This window comes from Salmo salar, chromosome 09, assembly GCF_965601325.2.
Source record: "Salmo salar chromosome 09, fSalSal1, whole genome shotgun sequence".
Lineage (NCBI taxonomy): Eukaryota > Metazoa > Chordata > Actinopteri > Salmoniformes > Salmonidae > Salmo > Salmo salar.
This window is the reverse complement of record NC_138299.1, coordinates 132,115,974-132,133,837: the sequence shown is the minus strand read 5'-3', so window position 1 is coordinate 132,133,837 and position 17,864 is coordinate 132,115,974. Positions and strand designations below refer to the sequence as shown.

The 17,864-nt window shown below is 44.8% G+C and overlaps 1 protein-coding gene across 1 annotated transcript in view; it reads right to left on the bottom strand.

Annotated features, from left to right (window-relative positions):
* The window catches only part of LOC106612873 (FRAS1-related extracellular matrix protein 2), a 114,058-nt gene that overhangs the window by 8,314 nt on the left and 87,880 nt on the right, over nt 1-17,864 (bottom strand). The window contains exons 10-23 of the mRNA XM_014214479.3: nt 17,589-17,798; nt 16,865-17,062; nt 16,267-16,431; nt 15,827-16,009; nt 15,479-15,609; nt 15,060-15,215; nt 14,487-14,690; nt 14,102-14,333; nt 13,589-13,920; nt 6,460-6,652; nt 6,068-6,172; nt 5,688-5,815; nt 5,259-5,393; nt 4,724-4,850 (exon numbers count right to left, since the gene is read on the bottom strand). Of these exons, the coding sequence (XP_014069954.2) occupies nt 4,724-4,850; nt 5,259-5,393; nt 5,688-5,815; nt 6,068-6,172; nt 6,460-6,652; nt 13,589-13,920; nt 14,102-14,333; nt 14,487-14,690; nt 15,060-15,215; nt 15,479-15,609; nt 15,827-16,009; nt 16,267-16,431; nt 16,865-17,062; nt 17,589-17,798 (2,499 nt within the window). The remainder of the gene's footprint in view (nt 1-4,723; nt 4,851-5,258; nt 5,394-5,687; nt 5,816-6,067; nt 6,173-6,459; nt 6,653-13,588; nt 13,921-14,101; nt 14,334-14,486; nt 14,691-15,059; nt 15,216-15,478; nt 15,610-15,826; nt 16,010-16,266; nt 16,432-16,864; nt 17,063-17,588; nt 17,799-17,864) is intronic.

The window sequence follows — 17,864 nt, the reverse complement described above, 5'->3', positions numbered from 1 at the left end:
GACCCTGGACAACACCCTGTCGTTCTCCACTAACATCAAGGCGGTGACCCGATCCTGTAGGTTCACGCTCTACAACATTCGTAGAGTAGGACCCTGCCTTACACAGGAAGCGGCGCAGGTCCTAATCCAGTCACTTGTCATCTCCCGTCTGGATTACTGCAACTCGCTGTTGGCGGGGCTCCCTGCCTGTGCCATTAAACCCCTACAACTCATCCAGAACGCCGCAGCTCGTCTGGTGTTCAACCTTCCCAAGTTCTCTCACATCACCCCACTCCTCTGCACACCCCACTGGCTTCCAGTTGAAGCTCGCATCTGCTACGGAGCTGTGAGGGGAACGGCACCTCCGTACCTTCAGGCTCTGATCAGTCCCTACACCCAAACAAGGGCACTGCGTTCATCCACCACTGGCCTGCTGGCCCCCCTACCTCTGCGGAAGCACAGTTCCCGCTCAGCCCAGTCAAAACTGTTCGCTGCTCTGACAGTGGAGTCAATCACCACCTTCCGGAGACACCTGAAACCCCACCTCTTTAAGGAATACCTGGGATAGGATAAAGTAATCCTTCTAACCCAATCCTAGTAATCCTAGTAATCCTTCGCGAATGCAGCTAGCTAGTTTAGCCTACTCAAACACCCTCAAACACCCTAGTTTAGCCTACTCAAACAGAGAGGGATGCTATGTTAGCTAGATGGCTATGGCTATCCAACACTGGAACTCTTCTAAGTCAAGGAAATCTTTTGGTTGTATTAATTTATTGCCACTGGGGCCAGCCGGTGTAACTGCTAAACTGCTTGCTGACTGTACACTGTACAGGATGATTGTAGCGGTTTAGTACCACGTTAGTTCTAGTAGCTATGTTGACTATGATGTTAGCTAATATGGTGACGATGTAGGCTGTGTGTAACGGTTAGTGGTCATGATATGAAGGTTTGGCTTGGAAAGGTTTTTTCACCTGGTCACAGACAGCTGATATGTTGTGCACCGAAGGAGAAAAGGTGAGAGGAGGAGAGCAAGTACAGTGCCTTCGGAAAGTATTCAGACCACTTGACTTTTAACACATTTTGTTAGGTTACAGCCTTATTCTAAAATTGATTAAATTGTTTTTTTTCTCTCATCAATCTACACACAATACCCAATAATGACGAAGCAAAAACAGGATTTTAGAAATGCTTAATATGACATTTACATAAGTATTCAGACCCTTTACTCATTACTTTGTTAAGCCCATTTGGCAGCGATTTCAGCCTCGAGTCTTCTTGGGTATGACACTACAAACTTGGCACACCTGTATTCGGGGAGTTTCTCCCATTCTTCTTTGCAGATCCTCTCAAGATCTGTCAGGTTGGATGGGGAGCGTTGCTGCACAGCTATTTTCAGGTCTCTCCAGAGATGTTCAATCGGGTTCAAGTCCAGGCTCTGGCTGGGCCACTCAAGGACATTGAGAGACTTGTCCCAAAGCCACTCCTGTGGTGTCTTGGCTCTGTGCTTAGGGTCGTTGTCCTGTTGGAAGGTGAACCTTAGCCCCAGTCTGAGGTCCTGAGCGCTCTGGAGCATGTTTTCATCAAGGATCTCTCTGTACTTTGCTTCGTTCATCTTTGCCTCGATTCTGACTAGTCTCCCAGTCCCTGCTGCTGAAAAACATCCCCACAGCATGATGCTGCCACCACCATCCTTCACCGTAGGGATGGTGCCAGGTTTCCTCTAGAAGTTCATTATTGATTTCATCAGATGGTCTCATGGTCTGAGAGTCTTTAGTTGCCTTTTGGCAAACTCCAAGTGGGCTGTCATGTGCCTTTTACTGAGGAGTGGCACTCTACCATAAAGGCCTGATTGGTGGAGTGCTGCAGAGATGGTTGTCCTTCTGGAAGGTTCTCCCATTTCCACAGAGGAACTCTAGAGCTCTGTCAGACTGACAATCGGGTTCTTGGTCACCTCGCTGACCAAGGCCCTTCTCCCCCGATTGCTCAGTTTGACAGGGTGGCCAGCTCTAGGAAGAGTCTTGGTGGTTCCAAACTTCTTCCATTTAAGAATGATGGAGGCCACTGTGTTCTTGGGGACCTTCAATGCTGCAGTTCTTGCTACCCTTCCCCAAATCTTTGACTGGACACAATCCTGTCTCGGAGCTCTACGGACAATTGCTTCGACCTCATGGCTTGGTTTTTACTCTGACATGCACGGTCAACTGTGGGACCTTATATAGACAGGTGTGTGCCTTTCCAAATCATGTCCAATCAATTGAATTTACTACAGGTGGACTCCAATTAAGTTGTAGAAACATCTCAAGGATGATCAATGGAAACAGGATGCACCTGAGCTCAATTTCAAGTCTCATAGCAAAGGGTCTGAATACTTATGGAAATATGGTATTTCTGTTTTTAATTTGTAATATATTTGTAAAAAAAAATGTCATACATTTTAGAATAAGGCTGTAACGTAACAAAATGTGGAAACAGTCAAGGGGTCTGAATACCTTCCGAAGGCACTGTAGATAGACGCGAGAAGGAATTATATATACAACGAGCAAAGTGATTATGCTGTTTGTATGTGGCTGCTATAAAAGTGAACTGTGTTTGTGTGTGATCAGGTGTGTATTCATTCCATAGATTAGGTTGAAAACGTTTCATAAATGAAAGCAAACGGAATGAAACGTGGATAAACATACCTGAATTTGTCCAAAAGAAACTCTTGTTTGCAACAGTTGGACTAATGATTACACACCAGATCAGGTAGATGCAGGCAAGAGTCTGCAAGGCGGTATTGAATGTGTCACTGTCTGTCACCTTGTTTACACAAAATGTTCTCTCGACCTGTGCACCTACGTTGTAAACTTTCATTCATACGCTAGGTTGTAGCAACCTCATCATTGGTATAGGGAACATTAGAGTATCATGTAGTAGCCTAAACCTTTCCATGTTACATTAAGTTGGGTGAATGGAATATGAATGACAGTCATCCAGAATGTTGTAATAGAAATAAGGCTCATATTTATTTATTTTTAAATCCTCCCATATCTTAAACAGCACTGACTGATCCTCCCTCATCTTAAACAGCACTGACCGATCCTCCCTCATCTTAAACAGCACTGACCAATTCTTCCTCAACTTAAACAGCACTGACCAATCCTTCCTTATCTTAAACAGCACTGACCGATCCTTCCTCAACTTAAACAGCACTGACCAATCCTTCCTTATCTTAAACAGCACTGACCAATCCTTCCTTATCTTAAACAGCACTGACCAATCCTTCCTCAACTTAAACAGCACTGACCAATCCTTCCTTATCTTAAACAGCACTGACCGATCCTCCCTCATCTTAAACAGCACTGACCAATCCTTCCTCAACTTAAACAGCACTGACCAATCCTTCCTTATCTTAAACAGCACTGACCAATCCTTCCTTATCTTAAACAGCACTGACCAATCCTTCCTCAACTTAAACAGCACTGACCAATCCTTCCTTATCTTAAACAGCACTGACCGATCCTCCCTCATCTTAAACAGCACTGACCAATCCTTCCTCATCTTAAACAGCACTGACCAATCCTTCCTCAACTTAAACAGCACCCTGTGAGAAGGCTGTGTTTGTTTGTAGCGTTACAGTACCCTGTGAGAAGGCTGTGTTTGTTTGTAGCGTTACGATACCCTGTGAGAAGGCTGTGTTTGTTTGTAGCGTTACAGTACCCTGTGAGAAGGCTGTGTTTGTTTGTAGCGTTACAGTACCCTGTGAGAAGGCTGTGTTTGTTTGTAGCGTTACAGTGCCCTGTGAGGCTGTGTTTGTTTGTAGCGTTACAGTACCCTGTGAGAAGGCTGTGTTTGTTTGTAGCGTTACAGTGCCCTGTGAGAAGGCTGTGTTTGTTTGTAGCGTTACAGTACCCTGTGAGAAGGCTGTGTTTGTTTGTAGCGTTACAGTACCCTGTGAGAAGGCTGTGTTTGTTTGTAGCGTTACAGTGCCCTGTGAGAAGGCTGTGTTTGTTTGTAGCGTTACAGTACCCTGTGAGAAGGCTGTGTTTGTTTGTAGCGTTACAGTATCCTGTGAGAAGGCTGTGTTTGTTTGTAGCGTTACAGTACCCTGTGAGAAGGCTGTGTTTGTTTGTAGCGTTACGATACCCTGTGAGAAGGCTGTGTTTGTTTGTAGCGTTACAGTACCCTGTGAGAAGGCTGTGTTTGTTTGTAGCGTTACAGTACCCTGTGAGAAGGCTGTGTTTGTTTGTAGCGTTACAGTGCCCTGTGAGGCTGTGTTTGTTTGTAGCGTTACAGTACCCTGTGAGAAGGCTGTGTTTGTTTGTAGCGTTACAGTACCCTGTGAGAAGGCTGTGTTTGTTTGTAGCGTTACAGTACCCTGTGAGAAGGCTGTGTTTGTTTGTAGCGTTACAGTGCCCTGTGAGAAGGCTGTGTTTGTTCGTAGCGTTACAGTGCCCTGTGAGAAGGCTGTGTTTGTTTGTAGCGTTACAGTACCCTGTGAGAAGGCTGTGTTTGTTTGTAGCGTTACAGTACCCTGTGAGAAGGCTGTGTTTGTTTGTAGCGTTACAGTACCCTGTGAGAAGGCTGTGTTTGTTTGTAGCGTTACAGTACCCTGTGAGAAGGCTGTGTTTGTTTGTAGCGTTACAGTACCCTGTGAGAAGGCTGTGTTTGTTTGTAGCATTACAGTATCCTGTGAGAAGGCTGTGTTTGTTTGTAGCGTTACAGTACCCTGTGAGAGCTGTGTTTGTTTGTAGCGTTACAGTACCCTGTGAGAAGGCTATGTCGCTCTCCTGTCCGAAGCCCATGGATCCGTCAGACAGCCACAAAGTTCTCTTAGACAGCAGCAACATCTGTGTGTTCAGACTGAACTCAGCCGCAACAGGGTCACTCACCTGGGATAAGACACACACAATACCAAGTTTTATCATTTTAGTATAGGACAACACACACAGTGTTACCATCAGAGAACACAGGCCAATCACAGTGTTACCATCAGACAACACCCCTCAAGCTGTTTCCCACTAGAGTACATCTCTGTGTGCACTCAAAGATTGTCATATCACAGACACTTTTAATGATATGATATTGATGTACACTCTTAGAAAAAGGGTTCCAAAAGGGTACTTTGGCTGTCCCCATAAGAAAACCCTTTTTGGTTCCAGGTAGAACCCTTCTGGGTTCTACCTGCAACCAAAAATGGTTATTCAAAGGGTTCTCCTATGGGGTCAGCCAAAGGACCCTTTAGGGTACTAAATAGCACCTTTTTTTCTAAGTGTGTAGTTATCCTAGGGTGATCTGACCTGCTGGAAGCGTATGTCCAGGTCGAAGGTGACAGTTTCTCTGGGGTTACAAACAGGAGGCAGGGAATACTCCAGACCGGGAGGAGAGGTACAGGGTAGCAGCTTCACCGTGTAGGTACCTGAGTAGTCACGCACCTGGGAGACAGAGGGGAATAAGACACAATTATTTACACCAGTTACACCAGTGCCGATAACACACTACGACTTAAGAAGGAAATCCTGTAAATGGCATAAGGGCTTGAAAGTAAGCATTTCACGGTATTCAGCGCATGTGACAAATAAAAATGTATTTGATTTGATTTTTGATTTGATTTGCTACTCCCAAGTCTTTACACTAAAGACACAGAGTTAGCAGATAAAGAAATAAAGATTATATGAAATATATTGATAACCCAGTATTAAAGATGGAAGAAAAGATGCTGTCCTCACTGCGAAGTCTGATGTGAAGGTCCACTGCTGCATGGGCTGGTTGTAGGTGGGTTCGCTCCTCACCAGGCTGAGATTAAACGTCACCCCGGGGTGGTCCGCACACATCACCATGGACGACAGAGAGGACGCTGGATACAGACACAGGTAAGGGTAATACAGAACTAAAGAGGAATATGTACAGTATCAAGCGTGTCAGAGTAGGAGTGCTGACTTAGGATCAGTTTTGTCTTTTACATCAAAATGAATAAGATTACATGGACGGGGGGACGTGATCCTAGATCAGCACTCATACTCTGAGACACTTGATACATACGGGCCCTGGGCTACTTGTTTAAGACCGTGGATGTACTGTATGAAAAGAGTAGATAATGTGAACATACCAGAGTGTGATATGACAAACAGTCCTCTGAATCGAGCCTCTGTTCTGAAGTTGACCACCAGACGACCCTGTTCGTTGATACGCATACTGGTGGGGTACAGGGCTCCTACAGAATACAGCCAGTCAGTCTCCCTGTCACACTGACCTAACACATCCCTGCTATTACAGCCCACCCACTGAGGAAGGTGCAGTGAAGGGCACCTGCAGAATGCAACCCGTCGGCCTCACTGTCACACCAAGCTAACACATCCTCATTCATTGCTGTAGAAGCAATAACATAACCATATCATCTGTGCTCAAAGTACACCAGACAGTGTTGTATTGTTTGTTTTTGCCTCATTCTGTAAAGACTGAAATTACTTTTAAATATATTTAATTTGACGTGAGACTTGCCTTGTAACTCAGCCTCAGGAGGACTGCCAATGCCGTCCCGCCACAAGATGGCAGTGTCGTATACGAAGGTGAGTCGTAGCTCAGACTGCAGGTCAAAATGCTGCCAGCTTCCTGCCCCCACCGGGGAGTGGAACACATAGGAGACGTGGAGGGGCACCCGGAGGGTCACATAGGACTGGACCAGGTTCAACACCTAGAGAGAGACATACATCAAATCAATAGGTTCAACTCCTACAGAGAGACAGGAGAAAGAGGGAGAACTAAAGAGAGAGAAACAGAGAGGGGGGAAGAGAGAAAGATAGTGAAATAAAAAGAGAAATAGAAAGAGAGAAATAGAGAGAGGGGGAGAAAGAGAGAAAGATAGTGAAATAAAAATAGAAATATAGAGAGATAGAGAGTGAGTACCTACATACATTACATCAAACTCTGCAAAGTGCATTTAAACATCCACACACTTAAACATCCAACAAGCAGGGAGCTTACAAAAGGTCCCTAGTACTGGTTTATATATAGGCCTATACTAAACATTCACAAGCTGCCTTGTAGGACTGACTACCTGAGAAAAGGGATTCTTAACAGAAGCTGCTGAGAGAAAGCGCTTTAGAGAACATCTGCATACTGTTTAAAGGCAACAGTATTCAGACCCAGTCATAACTTTATTTATTTTATTTTATTTCACCTTTATTTAACCAGGTAGGCAAGTTGAGAACAAGTTCTCATTTACAATTGCGACCTGGCCAAGATAAAGCAAAGCAAAAAAAGCAAAAAAGGCCATGGTAGCGAAGTAAATACAATATAGCAAGTAAAACACTGGAATGGTAGATTTGTAGTGGAAGAAAGTGCAAAGTAGAAATAGAAATAATGGGGTGCAAAGGAGCAAAATAAATAAATACAGTAGGGGAAGAGGTAGTTGTTAAGGCTAAATTATAGATGGGCTATGTACAGGTGCAGTAATCTGTGAGCTGCTCTGACAGCTGGTGCTTAAAGCTAGTGAGGGAGATAAGTGTTTCCAGTTTTAGAGATTGTTGTAGTTTGTTCCAGTCATTGGCAGCAGAGAACTGGAAGGAGAGGCGGCCGAAGGAGGAATTGGCTTTGGGGGTGACCAGAGAGATATACCTGCTGGAGCGTGTGCTACAGGTGGGTGCTGCTATGGTGACCAGCGAGCTGAGATAAGGGGGAACTTTACCTAGCAGGGTCTTGTAGATGACCAGGAGCCAGTGGGTTTGGCGACGAGTATGAAGCGAGGGCCTTAACAAATACCTTATGGGAACGGTATTCAGACACACTCATAACTTAAGAAATACCTCATGGGATCAGTATCCACTCATAACTTAAATACCTCATGGGATCAGTATCCACTCATAACTTAAGAAATACCTCATGGGATCAGTATCCACTCATAACTTAACAAATACCTCATGGGATCGGTATTCAGACACACTCATAACTTAAGAAATATCTCATGGGATCAGTATCCACTCATAACTTAAATACCTCATGGGATCAGTATCCACTCATAACTTAAATACCTCATGGGATCAGTATCCACTCATAACTTAAATACCTCATGGGATCAGTATCCACTCATAACTTAAATACCTCATGGGATCAGTATCCACTCATAACTTAACAAATACCTCATGGGATCAGTATCCACTCATAACTTAATAAATACCTCATGGGATCAGTATCCACTCATAACTTAACAAATACCTCATGGGATCAGTATCCACTCATAACTAACAAATACCTAATGGGATCAGTATCCACTCATAACTTCCCTGTGGCTCAGTTTGTAGAGCTTTCCATCACATAGACTGACCAGGTGAATCCAGGTGAAAGATATGATCCATTGTTTATGTCACTTGTTAAATCCACTTCAATCAGTGTAAATGAAGGGGACGAGACAGGCTAAAGGATTTTTAAGCCTCGAGACATTTTTTATTTTTTTTACCTTTATTTAACTAGGCAAATCAGTTAAGAACAAATTCTTATTCACAATGAGGGCCTAGGAACAGTGGGTTAACTGCCTTGTTCGGGGCAGAACAACAGATTTTTACCTTGTCAATTCGGGGATTCAATCTAGCAACCTTTCAGTTACTGGCCCAACGCTCTCACCACTAGGCTACCTGCTGGATTGTGTATGGTTGCCATTCAAAGGGTGAATGGTCAAGACAAAAGTTTTAAGTGTCTGAATGGAGTATGGTAGTAGGTGCTAGGTTCACTTGTTTGTGTCAAGAACTGCAACGCTGCTGGGTTTTTCACACTCAACAGTTTCCCGTGTGTATCAAGAATGGTCCACCACCCAAAGGATATCCAGCCAACTTGACACAACTGTGGGAAGCATTGGAGTCAATGTGGGCCAGCATCCCTTTCGACACCTTGTAGTCCATGTCCTGACAAATTGAGGCTGTTCTGAAGGCAAAAGGGGGTGCAACTCAAGATTAGGAATGTGTTCCTAATGTTTTGTACACTCAGTGCTGTACTGTGTGGGCTGTACTAGTACTACTGGAGCTCTTATGGATTCAAGAGGGTTTACATTGACTCTGACATTTACACTGGCCACATTTCTGAGAGATGGTATCTTTTCAACAGAGTTGAATCCAGATATATGGCAACAATAGCAAACCATTCCATTTGTAACTGATGAATGTTTGGTTGTGTTATTCAATTACTGCTTTGTCAACAATTAAAATAAAACTATCCCATTCTGAAGTGAATCATGCAATCAAGACATAACAATCCAGGCTGTTGATTTATATTTTTATTTATTTATATTAATACCCCAGTATTTCTACTTTGCACACTCATCTACTGTCAAATCTACCATTCCAGTGTTTTACTTGCTATATTGTATTTACTTCGCCACCATGGCCTATTTATTTTACCTCCCTTATCTCACCTCATTTGCTCACATTGTATATAGACTTATTTTTCTACTGTATTATTGACTGTATGTTAGTTTTACTCCATGTGTAACTCTGTGTTGTTATATGTGTCGAACTGCTTTGCTTTATCTTGGCCAGGTCGCAGTTGTAAATGAGAACTTGTTCTCAACTTGCCTACCTGGTTAAATAAAGGTGAAATAAATAAAATAAAAATACATTTGTTCTATTGTACTTGGAACCCTTAAACAACAGTGAGACAAAGAACCAGAGAGAGAGAGAAAAAGAGAGCGAGAGAGACTGTAGAGAGATTTGAATGGTATCTGCTCCCTCCGGTGACATGAGAGGGTTACCTGTCTGCACTAGCTCTCCCTTCATGATAGGACCTGCCTATGCCCTGAGCGAGAGAGAGAGAGAGAGAGAGAGAGAGAGAGAGAGAGAGAGAGAGAGAGAGAGAGAGAGAGAGAGAGAGAGAGAGAGAGAGAGAGAGAGAGAGAGAGAGAGAGAGGAGGAGAGAGAGAGAGTTAGAGTTAAGAGAACAGGTAGAACCCAGAGAGAGCTGAGGCAGATGATTTGCTGTATGACCCTGACGCTGCCTGCTGAGACCTAATGGATTCCTGTGGTCTGATAAGCTGGGGACAAAGCCTCTCACCATGACACACAGACACAGAGAGACAGAGTCAGTCCCAGCACAGTGAGAGGCCAGCCTGGGGCCCCAAACTCGGTGTGACTCAGTCTCTCTGTAGCCCGCAACCTCTCTACTCAGCCCCCCAGCTTCCCAGTCAGTCGGTCGGCCCCTCAAGGGCCAATCATGTCAGAGAGAACACAGGGGCACAAATAATGTTCCTCTAGACTAGAGCTGTTGTTGAGTCTTTATGTTTGTTCTGCCTGGCCACACTGATTGAAGCTTACAGTACAACTCACCTGTAGGACAGCTCATATGGATGTGACACAGGCACACAGGCAGACCCTGCAGTAGGGGTATAGGGTTTCTGGGTGAATAGAGACATGTCTGTAGTACCTGGCGGGGTCTCATTCTCTTTGTTAGTTATGGATCTTACTTAAAACAACACAGTGATACTTAAAACACCTCAGTCTGTTATCACATGGCTGCCAGCGACTAGCAACAGTACGTCAAACCTGCAGATAGGAGGGACATTGACAAAGGTAAACCAGTGTTGGTACATGGTACTAAGGCAGACCCTGACATTCAGGATTATTAAGTGGTAATCAACTCCAACCTCTCCCACAAAGCTCTGTCTTGTCAGAATATGAACTTCTTTCAGTTTCAGCGTAAACAAAGGGGCTAACGCTGGATTAGAACCTGCCAGAAGGAAAGTCATAAAGTGTGGAGGAAGTTTACTTTAGAAGAGAATGATGATGACTGCCTCCATAAAATATCATTATCTTATACTTCCTATGTATCATAACTCATCCACATCTTCTTCCATTTATAGTCTCATTTATAGTGCAAAATGGAATTTCACTTTACATAGAATTTAGTGATATTCCATGGAGTTGGTGTCTTTTCAACCAAACAATATGCATAACCTTAAATTGGATAAGTAGTTAGCCTCTCATAAATTCTAAATTCTACTGTTGATTTCCCCCCCCCCCCCACCCACACACACAACTAGGGTGCTTCTAGTTGATGATCTACAGCAGGGGGGATCTGTAGCGTGAGGAGACCTTAACCATACCATGCCCTTTGCTCTCTCTCTCTGCAGGCATCTCTCTCTGCAGGCATCTCTTCTCTTTGCAGGCATCTCTCTCTCTGCAGGCATCTCTCTCTCTCTGCAGGCATCTCTTCTCTCTGCAGGCATCTCTTCTCTCTGCAGGCATCTCTCTCTGCAGGGTTCTCTCTCTCTCTGCAGGCTCTTTCTCTCTCTCTCTACAGGCATCTCTCTCTCTGTCTCTCTCTCTACAGGCACCTCTCTCTCTCTACAGGCATCTCTCTCTCTCTCTCTCTCTCTCTCTGCAGGCATCTCTCTCTCTCTCTCTCTCTGCAGGCATCTCTCTCTCTCTCTGCAGGCATCTCTCTCTCTTTCTCTCTCTCTACAGGCACCTCTCTCTCTCTCTCTACAGGCATCTCTCTCTCTCTCTCTCTGCAAGCATCTCTCTCTCTCTCTGCAGGCATCTCTCTCTCTCTCTCTGCAGGCATCTCTCTCTCTCTGCAGGCATCTCTCTCTCTCTGCAGGCATCTCTTCTCTCTGCAGGCATCTCTCTCTCTGCAGGCATCTCTCTCTCTCCACAGGCATCTCTCTCTCTGGAGGCATCTCTCTCTCTCTCTCTGCAGGCATCTCTCTCTCTCTGCAGGCATCTCTCTCTCTCTCTGCAGGCATCTCTCTCTCTCTGCAGGCATCTCTTCTCTCTGCAGGCATCTCTCTCTGCAGGCATCTCTCTTCTCTCTGCAGGCATCTCTTTCTCTCTGCAGGCATCTCTCTCTCTGCAGGCATCTCTCTCTCTGCAGGCATCTCTCTCTCTCTGCAGGCATCTCTCTCTCTCTGCAGGCATCTCTCTCTCTCTGCAGGCATCTCTTCTCTCTGCAGGCATCTCTTTATGACCGCAGCCCGCTTAATTAAGTGCTAGTGAACTAATAGACAGACTGGGATTTAACTACACTGAAGTGACTGGAGGTTTCCAAGGGAAATCTACATGACAGGAGCACTGAAGCATGTGACCAGGGTTTAAGATCTCCACTCAGGGAGGGTTAGGGAGGGAGGGAAGTAGGGAGGGAGTTTAAGGGAGAGTTTAAGACCTGTAAGAGCAGTCCCTCCCTCAACACAGCAGAAGCAGCTGTTTAAAGAGCACAGTACAGAAAAGAGCAGAAGGTTTTAATGCCGTGAATGTTGGAGAAGGCCTTTTGACAAGATAAGTAGCAGGCCACATGAGGAGTTGTGGGAATCCATAAAGCACTGTGTTTGGTTAGTTATTAGTGGTGAGGTTAAAACATGGGGTTCAGAAGAACATTGTCTGAGAGGGGCATCTCAAGAGGTAGCTAACAGATAAGTGGCTGTAAAGGATTGTGTCTGTGAAAAGGAAAATTACAAGAACTGTTATAGGAAAGAACTGGAGGACAAATAACACCTCTGGCCAAGAAATCATCATAACACCTCTTCCCAAGAAATCATCACAACATCTCTGGCCAAGAAATCATCATAACATCTCTTCCCGAGAAATCATCATATCATCTCTTCCTGAGAAATCATCATAAAATCTCTTCCTGAGAAATCATCATAAAATCTCTTCCTGAGAAATCATCATAACATCTCTTCCTGAGAAATCATCACAACATCTCTTCTCAAGAAATCATCATAACATCTCTTCCCAAGAAATCATCATACTACCTCTGGCCGAGAAATCATCATAACACCTCTTCCCGAGAAATCATCATATCATCTCTTCCTGAGAAATCATCATATCATCTCTTCCTGAGAAATCATCATAAAATCTCTTCCTGAGAAATCATCATAACATCTCTTCCTGAGAAATCATCATATCATCTCTTCCCGAGAAATCATCATAAAATCTCTTCCTGAGAAATCATCATAAAATCTCTTCCTGAGAAATCATTATAACATCTCTTCCTGAGAAATCATCACAACATCTCTTCCTGAGAAATCATCACAACATCTCTTCCCAATAAATCATCACAACATCTCTTCCCGAGAAATAATCATAACATCTCTTCCCAAGAAATCATCATAACATCTCTTCCCAAGAAATCATCATAACATCTCTTCATGAGAAATTATCACATCTCTTCTCGAGAAATCATCATATCATCTCTTTCCAAGAAATCATCATAACATCTCTTCCCAAGAAATCATCATCACATCTCTTCCTGAGAAATCATCATAACATCTCTTCCTGAGAAATCATCATAACATCTCTTCATGAGAAATCATCACATCTCTTCTCGCGAAATCATCATAACATCTCTTCCCGAGAAATCATCACAACATCTCTTCTCGAGAAATCATCATAACATCGCTTCCCAAGAAATCATCATACCACCTCTGGCCGAGAAATCATCATAACATCTCTTCCCAAGAAATCATCATAACACCTCTTCCTGAGAAATCATCACAACATCTCTTCCTGAGAAATCATCATAACATCTCTTCCCATACTTATTTTCCAATTGGTCAGGGGTCTGGTGGGATTGTTGTGTGGGGCAGCCCACCTGTCTGTCTGTCTTTTCTGATAGTGCCCCCCACCCCCCACACACACAGCTCTCTCACCTGTCCGTCTGTACCGATGGTCCCTCCACAGTCTGACAGTAGCTCAGACATGTCATAGTAACTAGTGAACTCCCATAGACAGGCCTCTAGGTTGAGATTCTTGTAGAAGCGCAATACGCTGGATCCCCTCAGGGGGGCGCTGTACTGGTAGGGAGAGGTCTCCCCGATCACCTCAGGGTTCTTGGTGGCGTTGGTTATGAAGCCGTGGTGGGTCTTGACCTCGGTGTAGTCCAGCAGGTTAGAACAGCGGTGGTTCCCCACACGAGTACCATCAGGACTCAACGTCAGCTCAAAGTTAGACAGAGGACGGGTGGAGACCACAGGGAGCATGCCTGGGAGAGGAGAGGAGAGAGGAGAGGGGAGACAAGGGGTTAGGAGAGAGAAAGGCGGGGGCGGGAGAGAGAGAGAAAAATAGAGAGGGAGAGAGAAAGACAGAGAGAGAGAAAGAGAGTGTGAAAAATAGAGAGCGAGAGAGAAAGAGAAAGAAGATAGAAGTCTCTCTGTGTTCTTCACCGTCTATGTGTGGCATGGTGACAGTGATCTTGATGAGGTTGGGGTGGTCTGGGTCCTCTGCTCCGGTGTAGCGTAGCTTGGCAGAGAAGGGCTCAGCGCCCACTGTACCCACCACACGAGGCTGGCACATACCATCCTCTATACTGATGGAGACTATGAAGCTGCTGAGTTCCAGGCCCTCATCTCCGTTAGAGTTCACAGCACGGGCTGCACACTGCACCCTAGAGCCAGCCTGGAGGGAGGGACAGTCAACTCAATCACATCAATACAGTCAATTCAATCCCATCATGAACTAAATCATTCACTTTATGTCTTGTCAGATGTTCAACTCTTTGTCTGAGTCAGTCCAAATTCACACTCAGTTCACTGATAATGTGTTCTCTACCTGGAAATAGACAGAGTCCAAGGTGATGATCTTGGAGGAGGAGAAGAAGGTATTAAAGTCCACCTCTCTCATGGAGCTGGTGACCCCGTCCAGGCTGGTTGGAGCGCTGACCAACCATCGATAGCGGGTCAGTGTGTCATTGATGTGCTCGCTGATGCAGATGGAGCCAGTCTTGTCGTAGTCAGGGTACTTAGGATTACAAGCCTGAGGGAGGGAGGAGAGAGGAGACAGTGTTTGGGAATGAGGCAAAATATACTGTAATGTATAGGGAAAATTTGCATTGTTCATCAACATCACTCATCTGTGCTTCAATATCAAATTAAATCCTAATTGAATCCTAATTGACATATTCCTAAACCAAAGAAACGACTTCGTTTTTTAAGCAAATTAAGAGCAGACAGTGAATAGAATGATGCCCTGGCCTATGTCCTAAATGGCATCCTATTCCCTATATAGTGCACTTCCCTATGCGACTCTGGTCAAAAGTAGTGCATAAAACAGAGAATAGGGTGCCATTTGGGACGAACCCCTGGACTGGGAGGTTAAAAGCCAGTGATAAACCATTCTCCGTACCGTGACACAGACAACGGGGTAGCCTGCCACTGGGGGGGTGTGTCTGGCCCTGGAGGTGTCGTCATACTGCAGTAGGGAGAACACCTGGGGGACGGAGGGGAAGGTGACGTCCGCCATGCTGTTGGTCTCCTCTATGTAGATAATGGCCTTACTCATCTGGGGACAGACAGAACATAAACAGATCAAACAGAAAAGTGCTGTTAAAGGTAGTGATGTACGACGTAAACAGCAATATCAGGGGCGACTAATGCAACAACTAAACTTCTCTCTTGTTCTTGTCCCTCGGCTTTCACGTTGAAGGTAAGTGAAGGGTACCCGTGAACATGCACAAATATATCTGCGATATTCTCCGTTCATCCTGCTACTTGTGTCAACGTCATATTGCTGAGTCTATGTGATTTTATTGTTCCAGTCCTCACCTGCGTCTCAGCCACCATGTTCTCATCAGGTTTCAGGTGGACCGTGAAGGCTTCTCTCATCTCTCTGACTCCATCATACAAGATCTCCACCTCGATGTAGTGCTCTGTGTCACCCTCCTTGAACTCAATGTCTGGGGTAAACAACAACAACAACACGGCTCTAGGTTAAACAGGAAACATCTATACACTGCAGATACTGACGGAGTTACCTTATCAAGTCGATTATTTATATAGTAGTAGGGTCAGGATATTTTCCTAATCACATCACATTGTCAGGAAAAACTCATGGCCTTCTTGACGTGAGAGGTTGTGAGATGTTGATGTGTGAGGTGTTGTAATATTTCTCACCTTCAGATACAGGATGGTAGTCCTCTCCGGAGGTGGCTGATCCGTCCTTGGTGTGGACGCGGACCACAGAGACCTTGGAGGTGTCTCCTACCCTCAGCACTGGGATCTTCACCATGGACACCTGGCCTGCCCCGCTAGGCTCACTCACACTGAACTTAGTCTCCCCAAACTTGATGATGGCCTCTGGGGAGAACATGGATGGGAGTCACAGAGTCAGACATGGAGCAGTGTGATATGAACTAAACAAGGTTACAGACTAACAGAGTAGAATGAGTTGAAGACACACACCAAAACAAGTTAACAGGATGCAGACTAGCAGATCATGAATTTGAGAAAATGAAAAAAGTTATGCAATATGTATCTGGGACTATTATAGAGTGTGCAACTTATTCTATTGTCTACAGATGAAATGATTCCATCTATGAGTCAGTCAGTCTTACTGTCTGTGTCGTCCATGATCTTGACCAGAGTCTCGTTCTGTTTCCCGATGGACGCTCCGAACGGAGATTCACTGCGTGGCGACCCCAACACCAGCCTCAGCTCCTCCTCCTCCTCATGCTCCGTGTCATCAACCAGAGACAGAACACACGGCTTCTCCACCTCCCCTGGAGAGAGGGGAGGGATAGAGAGATGGAGATGGGAGGAGAAAGAGAGAGAGAGAGATTGAGATCGAGAGAGATTAGCAAAGAGGGGTAACCAGTTGTTGAAAAATCTAATATTTTGAAGGGTTCCAAAATACACAGAGAAACTATATCAAATAAAATCAAAGTTTATTTGTCACGTGCGCCAAATACAACAGGTGTAGACCTTACAGTGAAATGCTTACTTACAGGCTCTAACCAATAGTGCAAAGGTGTAAGGTGAACAATAGGTAGGTAAAGAAATAAAACAACAGTAAAAAGACAGGCTATATACAGTAGTGAGGCTATAAAAGACACCGGTTAGTCAGGCTATACCCTTTTGGCCTACGCGGTGTTCCTTGTGTCAGTGTATTTCCTAGTCTTCTACAGACTTTTACAGAATAGATTTCAGTGTTACCTGGTAGGAAGGTGATGATGGAAGCGTCTGTGTTTGGTCGTTCGTTGAAGTCCATCATGACCTGAGCGGTGCCCTGTCTGGTGTAACAGCGGACCGTTGACCTGTAACTGATGTCTCCACTACGATACACCACGACTGAGATCTGACCGGAGTTCTCATGCCCCATGTACATGGCATCACGGAACTGCACCTTGGGCACTGTTAGAGGACAATCACATCAAGAAATCATCTACGTTAGATGAAGTGCATCATGAAACAGTGTTGATCATAACCATGACATAATGCTCATAACTGTCTACAGCTGATCTTATAATGCACTATAAGCCTTTATAAAGGCTGTATGAATGCATTGATAAGGACACTTACAGTAACGTGATACCAAAGCTTTAAGTGGCAGCATTGTTCAATCATCTTTATTGGTGTTGATGTTTCAGAGATGCCCTGTTTTGTCAGAGCAAGGTATGATAGCTTTTCTAAACTCCTGAATGAAATGCCATTGCTCGTTTTAATCTATATTAGATCTCATTGATAATTAGACGCATTCTAACAAATCAGATAGGTTTACTCACAGTCAGATATGTTGTGACTACTGTCTCAAATGGCACCCTATTCCCTATATAGTGCACTACTTTTAACCAGAGCCTATGGGCCCTGGTCAAAAGTAGTGCACTATATAGGGAATAGGGTGGCATTTGGGACACAAATATCAGCCCGATTCACTCACGGTCGGAGACGGAGTCGTTGATGAGGATGGTGGCCTTCCCCGGTTCTCCCAGGATGCCGTTCATGGGCATGCGGAGGACCAGCTCGAATGTCTCGGTCCCCTCCAGCACCGGCTGACCCAGGTCATCCAGGATGGTCACCCTGAACGTCTGCTGGCTGACCCCCGGGGCAAAGTCCAGGTTACGACTGATCCCTACGTAGTCCACACCGGCTAGAGGAGCGAGAAAAGAGAGAGGGATGAGAGAGGAGAGGGATGAGAGGATTAAAGTATTTGATG